Here is an 8,667-nt window from a genome sequence, read left to right as displayed (position 1 = left end):
ATCCTTTGTTGTGGGGGCTGTCCAGTGTGTTACCTGATATTTAGCAGCATTCTTGGCTTCTACTCACTAGATGCCAGTAGCCCCACTCCCCAAAATGTCTTTAGACATTGTCAAATGTCCCCTTTGGTGGGGGTGGGGGATTGCCTCCAGTTGAGACTGCTGCATTAAGTGCATCTCATTGATTTTCTTTTAGTCGCCAGATTCTGGCCTGGGCAAAAGAAGGCAACAGCTGGTCTAGAGGGAGCAGGATTGTTACGTCATGTTATGAGAGAATATGTAATTATAGCTAAATTCTGAGGATCACTTTGTGCAAATTTATTTATACTCACCTATCTCTGTTACTCTAACAAAATACTGGGCAATTTGTAAGACTATTTATGTGTATGTATAGGACAGAAAGAGCAAAAGTAGAAAAAGCTGAATTTATTCAGAGTACTTGAGCAATACTGCAGATGAATTATTTACTCGTATTCAACAGGACCCTTTATGGTCTCAAGCTTCAGGCGGACAGATAGGTCCCTCAGCTCCATGACCAGGTGACCAAGGAGAGCTCTCATATCCTGCATTTGCTTGAGAAGAATGCCCATCTGGTGATACAGATGGGGGTCTGGCACCTGTAGAGGAGAGGAGAAGCCTGGGTTCTTAGAAGGGGTGGACAGTGGAGGCTGAGGTCCAGGGAATGCTGTTGGAGTAGATTCTGGAACAGGTGACTTCTGAGGAGCTGGATTCAAGGTGCGGGACGAAGTAGAGCTGGAGGGACCTGCATTATGGGATAAGAGGAACATATAAGACCGAAGTCTGACTCTGGCCCTAGCCTCATACTATGGTCCTAGCCTCATATTCATGGTACAGATAAGGGTGAAGCCTAACTCTGGCCCTAACCTGTCTTTCTTGTTTTCTGAAAGTGGCTGTGGGGTCCAATGCCAGCAGAGGTTTAAGGACTCCCTCAAGATCAAAATTTGAATCTGAAGCTTGGCTACCTCAGTTTGAAAATCTTCAGTGATGAGGCTTCATCATTACAGAGCTATAGATATTAGCCAATTCTTCCTCTATAAAGGCAGAACCTAATTCCCTACAGTGTGGAGGTGGTCAGTGGTCCTAGGTCAACCTCTTTACTGTATATGACATTAGTGCAATTCCTCATCTTTGTTCCAGCCTTCAGTGTTTCAAGAACACCTCCACTGGCTCCTTGTATCACCTCATCTTCAAAATCACCTCCTATTATTTTTCTTATGACATGATCTCAAGCCCCCTCATTAGGGTTACCACCCCCTCTGGATATATTATTTCAGGTCAAGTGCAGCCTTTTTAATTGAGAATTGAATATAAACTCCCGACTACCTCACCTTCATTCTAGATACTATATTCCTGCAGATGTCCAGCATTCATGTAGGGAGCATAGGGTCTATGGGGCAGCAGCTGTGGAGCTGGCTCAGGTTTTGGTTTGGTGAGGTGTGCACTGTGGTCCGAGGGAGAAGTTCCATAACTGTGCTCTTTTCCCTCCCCGGGGACTCTGGTTTATTGTTCCCTCCTCCTCTGTGTCCTAACTTAACCTGTTCATACCAAATCCCAGCTCACAGGTACAATCCTTTCCCTCACTTTTCACACAAGCCAGACAAATCCACACTAACTTACTCTGCACCCGGATCTCCAGCTTGGAGCTCTGTTTCCAAACTTGGTTGTCCTCAGTGGCTGCTTCACACCAGTAAGACCCAGAGTGCGCCTTTGAAGCTGTGGGGATCTGGAATTCCGGGGAGAGGCCCCTGCTGCGCACTGTCCTGCTGTCCTTGTAGAAGGAGAAGAAGAGGCGGGTGGTTGATCTCTGCAGGGGCAGCTTTGTCTGACAGCTCAAGGTCACCGGGTCCCCCTCTCGGGGCTCAGCAGAGGGGGTGGCTCTGAGAAGTGGGGCTGGAAACAGTTCTGGGGGAGAGATAAGTGAGAAAGAAGAGCTCAGCCATCCTACATTCAGGTGGACCCATGCCAGGCAAAGTATCTGGTCGCACTTTCCTCCCCCATTCCCATTAAGAATGAGCAGTCTTAGCAAAGCTGCATTGAAACTTCCAAATCTTCTCTCTCTTTAACTAGACAATATTAGGAAAGACTCAGAGGTGGGCAAATCTTACAAGAGTCCAGATACCCAATCAGTGAACATTGGGAAGCGTGGATCTGGGGGATGGAAGTGTGGGAAGCACACGGAACTTGGAGAGGAGTCGAAGACTTGAGAATGCAATGCGGAGATGCTGCTCCTCCTGAAGCCCAAGCATTTGCCAGCAACCTGTCTCTTAGCCTTCAGTGATCTTGTCACCTTTATTGAGAGACAGTCTTGGTCTCTCTGTGTCTCCCCACCTGCCTCTGCCAACAACCACACTCCCTCCAGCGCTCACCTTGGATCTTGATAGCCACGGAAGATGCTGTTTCTGGGCTCCCAGGACCAGGGCTCCTCAAGATGCCGCTGCAGTGATAGTGCCCGCTGTCAGTCTCTTGCACCACCGCAATGGAGAATTCCCTATTAGGTCCAGGGGGACCCATTGCTGAGCCATCTCGGTAGAAGGTCACTTGGGCCAGTGGCCAGTCTTGCCAGGCCTGGCACCGTAGAGTCAGTGGGTCTCCTTCAAATATAGGGCTGACTGGACCTTGGAGGATCAGCCAGTCTGTGGCCCAAAGCAAGAGTTGAGTGTGACCCACTGCCTCCCTTGGGAGTTCCCCCAGTGCTACTCGCACAGACTGCCCTCTCACCTTTCTCTGAGGGTCCACACAATTCTCGCCCCTGGTTGGGAATTGGAACAACTTCTCTAGGGCCAAAGAGTGAGTGAATTTTTGTAGGGCTTTTGTGAGGCTTCCCTGAATATAGGGAAGAAGGTACAGAAATCCCTCTTTATCCACAGTTTTGCTTTCCATGGTCAACTGCAGTCCAGAAGCAAATGATCCCCCTTCTGATATATCATCAGAAGATCAGTAGTAGCCTAACACTGCCTCACAGTGCTTCTGTCAGTCCCCTCACTTATTTTATCAGGTAAGCATTTTATCATCTCACATCATCACCAGATAATTACATATTAGTACAATAAGGTATTTTGAGGGAGGGAGAGAGCACTCACATAACTTTTACCACAGTATATTGTGATAACTATTGTATTATTAGATATTGTTGTTCATCTCTTACTGATCTCTTACTGTGCCTAATTTATATTTTATCATAGGTACATGTGTATAGGGAAAACTTAGTATATTAAGACTTTGGTACAATCTGCAGTTTCAGGCATCCACTGGGGGTTTTGGAACATATCCTTCATGGATAAGGCAGGGCTACCGTACCTCATCCCACAGCCAATTTACTGGGGGCAACTTTGTGACTGGGCTAGTAGGCTGAAAGAGCAGGTTTGGGAAATGGGAAAAAGAGAAGGTCTGCGCTAGTCAGTCCTTCCCGAGACCTCACCGTAAGACACAATCAGATGGAAGGGTTTACTGAAAGTGTAGCCCTTGACCTGGAAGTCAACTTCCCTTGGGCCCATCAAGTCCTCCTGGGTATCGCAGCTGCTGTCCTGGGTGCTGACAGGTCCTTCACATTGCAGCGTCTCAAAAGGGGCGGCTGAGCAGGGCATGGTTTGAGAAGCAGAAAACAAAGCTGTGACTTGAAGGAAGAAGACAGAAAATTGCCCTCCACCAGGGAATCTCCAGGAGAATCATCCTTTGTAGAGTGAGAAGGGGAGACTCCAAAACCCACATGGGTCTATTGACTTGTAACTTGATCCGCTGGCTTTCAGGTGCTCTCAGGGAATGGACCGTGGTTTGGGGAAGAGGGTGGGGAGACAATGGCAGAATGTGAACTCACCAGCATGACATCCAGCTGCTGGTGCAGGAAACCAGAGGCCTAAGGCAATGATGACCCCTGAGCAGGCAGGCGTAGGATAAAAGGGGAAGGGAGATGATCAGATTTTAACACTCACTGGGTGTTTATTTTTTTTTTCCACTGGGTGTTTAACACGTACCACACACTGCTGGACACTTTTATGCATTATTTTACCTAATCTTGACAAGACTTCTAGGTATGTAATTTCACCCCCAATTTTATAAGTCTTAGAGAAACAGGCTTAGAATAGTTCATTAACTTACCCAAAATTTGAAAAAAAAAAGTAGGGAACAGAGCAAGAAAAGAAATTATGTCTGAATCCAAAATCAGTGTTCTTTTTACTTCACTGTTTATAGACTTGATCAACTGCAGGTCTCAGATCTTCCTTGGAAGGTTTCTTCCACATTTTCATTTTCTCAAAATTCCCTTTGTTCTTCATCCATGAATATATTATCTACCAATTAGCTTTCAGTACCTAGCAGTGTCTCCTCCTTCCTTTCTCCTTCTTTCCAGTCTTCATTTTTTCAGCCTTCTCTACCTTGACGTCCTCTGTCCCTTGAATTTTCCATGGCAACAATAGAGCCCTTCCTATGTCCTTTTCTCTACTCCAAACCTCTGCTCCCAGTCTGTAATGGTAACTATGGAACAATTCTTTCTTTGCTTCCAGGTTAAAACTTAGAGTTAAGGATTTTTCAATGTATCTCCTCAACCTATCACTTAGCTCCATCGTTGACCCAGGCAAGATAATTCCCATTTTTCCCATCTTCATGACTGCTTCTTGTCCCTCAATCCCTCTCCCCTTCTTTTGGCCCCATGGCCATTCACATATCCTCAATTCTTCACTCCATTCTTTCCCGACCCACTTGCCTTTGTTCCTTTCCATTCCCAAAGGCCCAAAACTCTGTAACTTCCCCAAGCAAGGCCTCTTTCCACTTCCTAATTCTCATTATATCAGTACCAGGTGTTTTCTTTAGATCCTCCCTCAGCTCCCTTCACCACTACTGCTGCTACCTTTTTCAGTTCCTCTGCTATTATTCAACTGGACTCAGCTTCCACTCCTTTTTGAAAATGAGCTTGTGAGTTGCCAGGCACTTTCACTCAATTACATGGTAGGTGTTAGTCTCATTTTATGAATAAGAAAATGGAATTAGAGATATAAAAAGTGAATTTTCCAGGTGACATACAGCTAGTTAATAGAAAAGGAGTTCTTGCCATAATACCAGTGCTGTATCTTCACACAGTCACCAAGTCCTGTCTCTATGAGTTCAGTAAAATGATTCAACAACATTTTTGCACAAGGATAATGCAGATGCTAAAGAATTAAACATAAATATGACAAGGTTAAAAAACAAAAACAAAAACAAGCATTGTCCCTGTCTACAAATAACTCAGTTTAGTGGATGGCACACCCATATGAGGAGATTATTTCAGCATGAGGAGTAAAATAATAACAAAGATGTATGACAGGCAACCATTGGGGCAGAAAGAAAGGGAATCTTTCAAAGAAGCTTCCCTGGTGAAGATGTCACCTATATGGAATCTTTAGGGATGCCTAAAAGTTTGTGAGTAGGAGGAAATGGGGCCCATGGAGAAAGCTCATTTCAAGCAGAGGTAGCGGTATGAGTGAAGCTTAGAGATAGGTAAGAACCTGGTGTGTGGGGATCCCTGGGTGGCACAGCGGTTTGGCGCCTGCCTTTGGCCCAGGGCGCGATCCTGGAGACCCGGAATCGAATCCCACATCGGGCTCCCGGTGCATGGAGCCTGCTTCTCCCTCTGCCTATGTCTCTGCCTCTCTCTCTCTCTCTCTGTGTGACTATCATAAATAAATAAAAATTTTAAAAAATTAAAAAAAAAGAACCTGGTGTGTGAATGGATAAATACAAGCAGGGTGGGGTTTATTACAACATAATTTGCAGGGCTTGCAAGGTAAAAGCAGAGGCTGCAGAGGTTAAGTAGAAACCAGGCTATGGTGTGCCTTGTGTGCACCAGCTGCAGAGTGCAGAATCGATTTCAAGGGCACAAGACTGAGACACGGAGGTTAGTTAAGAAATTATCGGACTATCCAAAGTCGACAATGATGAGAGCTTTTCCTAGCATACACTATTAGTTCTGTCTCAAGGAAGGGACTGTCTCTAAGAACAGTCTAGAAGTTACATTTTGCCAAACTTGCTAATGAATCATATCCAGGGGAGGGAGAGGAAGGAGTCTGGGTTTTCTTCCAAGTTTTTGGCCTGGATGCCTGGGTGGATGCCATGAAGTGAGATCAGACACAGTGAAAGATGAAATTAGGAGATGTAGGGACCAAGGGGACAGATGAATTCAGTTTTGTGCTGAGATACCTGTGAAACTTGCAGATATATGTCCTGTGCAAAGTTGGATCTTCAACTATGAAGCTAAAAAGCACAATTAAGGTTGGAGATTTGACTTGGAACTCTTAAGTAATAGTTGTAGAGGTAAAAATTATGCAGATACATGAACTCACTAAGGAGATTGGGTAAAGAAAGAAGAGTAAGGAGGCAGGAATAACAACATAGAAAACACAAATCTTTAAGGGGAAGATAACAGAAGCCATCAAAGGGACAAAGACGGGAACATAGAGTGCAAGGAGAAAATGGCATAGAACTCAGGCAAGCAAAGAATGCCAAGAAAGAATAAGTGACCAACACTGCCCAATGCAGCAGAAAAATCCAGCAGCAGAAGAACTAAAGGGTGGGTAATGGCATAGTTGATCATTACACCCTGGGCAAAACTGATTCTGTTGGAAGCCAGACTGGGTGCGCTGAGGTATGAGTGAGAAGTGGGGAAGTGGACAAAGTAGGTGGTACCAACTACTCTTTCAAGAAATCTGAGAAAAGGAAGGAAAAGAGTTGAGATGGTAGCTAAATGGGGCATCATAGTCAAGGGGGCTTTGAGAATGGAAAATCTTGAAGATTTTTATATTCAGAAAGAGCCATTCAATCCAGCATACCACGTTTTCAAATATCTACCCTTCATTTCCCACCTGAACATTGCTTCTTTGGGCCAAAGTCAGTCCACGTATCTTTCCATTGATCAAAGTCAGGCATATCTCCATTCCCACACCAATGTTCAAATGTATCACTTACCTAGTAGCATCTGGGCTGCCCAGAGCACAGTAGGAGAAAAGTAGAGGACCCCAGCTGTGAGGACACAACCCAGCCTCATGGTGACTGTGTTTAGGTCTCCTGCAGCCTCTAACACACTGATTTTCTTCAACATGAAACCTCTCAAATTAGAAAAGAGGAAGTAAATCTAACTGTCTCATCTCCTTGCATCTGGAGCCTATTTTCAACTTTGTGATTGGCTTTCATCATTCATATTTGACTAGATTGGCCCCAGCATCATCTACATCCTTAGGGTTGTAAGTAATACAGGAATACTCTCAATTGTTCAAGATCTCCCCCATAATGCTCAGAGACCTTCCAAAGCACATAATTGTCTGATACAGCTTCTGGCCTTCATGACACTCTGGGAAAGGTTAGTGCAACTACCTTTACATCTTAATGTACCTTTCATTTCACTGGTAAAGCTGCTGGGGACAAGAGGCAGGAATTGCTTGAGGGCAACACAGAAATTCACTGGAAGAGCAGTGATGAGAATTCACATGTCCTGCCTTATCCTGCTCCAAGGCTTCCATGTTTCTAGTGACCATACTGTCAGAGAGGGAAGCAGGTTGGTAATGGCATAAACATAAATAATTAAATTAGTAATCAGATTAGTCCCTTGTCGGCTCCAACCACCCAAAGCCCACACGAATCTGTACGCAAATTTCTCTAGACTCATGTCTCAGCTCTTTGTTTCTGCAGCAAGATTAAGGCTATTCAGTCTCAGAGGATATCTGAGTATGAGGCAGAGAGAGTCCCCTGGGAAAGAGGAGAGGAAAGAAGAAAATTGACTTCCAGAGGACTCAGCCATAAATCCAGGGCTCAGGCTCAGGGCCAAAGCTTGAGCCACTGATCCTGAGGAAATTAGAGACAGCATCTGATAGCTAGAGAAACCTAAGGAGACTCAGGAATAAGGGCATAATGGAGGCTATAGCATCTCTCTTCAGCTCCAGGTAGCTTCATGGGGACCATTGTCCTTGCCTCTGAATGTTTGCTGTTTGATCAAGGCCTCCTTAGTGGCAGGGCTCATGCCTCTGTCACAGGGACCACACTCCCTACCCCTCCCTATTATAACACCCACCACGAGATGAAACAGATTATGAGAAATGGGAGAAAGCAGTCCCTCTTGAAGGCAGAGGGAGGGCCAGCATGACCCTTCAGCTGTGCAAAAACCACAGGTCAGAGCAGACATATTAGCAACACGGGCATGAAAGAACGGATATTTCTCAATCTAAAATAAGCTTTTAGAATAAATTTTCCATTATCTGAGAGACATATATTTTTGTGCAGGTGGCCCCAGGGAATCCAGTGGGGGTTGAATATGGGTGTGGGGAGAGTCAGTGAGGCAGTAAGTCTTGCAGCTGATGCAATGTGAAAGACCAACCCAGCAGCCTCAGAAGAGGAAGAAAATTCTTGGCCGGACTTGATAAAAATCAAGAAAATGTGTTTACATGGGCCTCCACTCCTAACACTCCCTAGAACAGAGTCTCAGGGTTGAATAGGTCTTTAAGGGTCTGCTAAGCCAACCACAAAAATCTTTCCCTTCTTATGCACCCCTTCCCTTTAACTGCCCTTACCACACTGTCATACCTGATTAGAGACCCTCTGTACCATCTGCATCAACTCACAAGATCTCAGAGGCAAGAAGGCCTCTGAACGTGTAGGGTGGGGTGAAACTATCATCATCTTCACATC

General features: G+C 45.2%; 1 protein-coding gene across 2 annotated transcripts; it reads right to left on the bottom strand.

The window, feature by feature from the left end:
* Positions 1–408: 408 nt before the first annotated feature.
* FCRLA (Fc receptor like A) lies at positions 409–7,090 on the bottom strand. 2 transcript variants are annotated; one of them, XM_072814543.1, is made up of 7 exons: positions 6,955–7,090; positions 3,833–3,889; positions 3,437–3,589; positions 2,737–2,841; positions 2,385–2,651; positions 1,636–1,920; positions 409–760 (listed from the first exon to the last, which is right to left on the bottom strand). In XM_072814543.1, exons 1-7 carry the CDS (start codon positions 7,085–7,087, stop codon positions 462–464), a joined length of 1,299 nt encoding a protein of 432 aa, XP_072670644.1. In that variant the 5' UTR covers positions 7,088–7,090; the 3' UTR covers positions 409–461. The 2 variants fall into 2 exon arrangements, with proteins under 2 accessions (XP_072670644.1, XP_072670645.1); XM_072814544.1 differs by lacking the exon at positions 2,737–2,841.
* Positions 7,091–8,667: the final 1,577 nt, after the last annotated feature.

Source organism: Canis lupus, chromosome 38 (genome assembly GCF_048164855.1).
Source record: "Canis lupus baileyi chromosome 38, mCanLup2.hap1, whole genome shotgun sequence".
In the NCBI taxonomy this organism is placed as follows: domain Eukaryota; kingdom Metazoa; phylum Chordata; class Mammalia; order Carnivora; family Canidae; genus Canis; species Canis lupus.
This window is presented reverse-complemented; position numbering and strand designations above follow the sequence as displayed.

What these genes read in the sequence shown, in the direction of transcription:
- FCRLA (XM_072814543.1), bottom strand. Translation starts at nt 7,087, where the DNA reads ATGTTGAAGAAAATCAGTGTGTTAGAGGCTGCAGGAGACCTAAACACA. An exon ending in GGCAGCCCAGATGCTACTAG is followed by an intron (nt 3,890 to 6,954) that starts GTAAGTGATACA and finishes CTGCCTGCTCAG; the next exon opens with GGGTCATCATTGCCTTAGGC. An exon ending in GTGTGGACCCTCAGAGAAAG is followed by an intron (nt 2,652 to 2,736) that starts GTGAGAGGGCAG and finishes TTTGGGCCACAG; the next exon opens with ACTGGCTGATCCTCCAAGGT.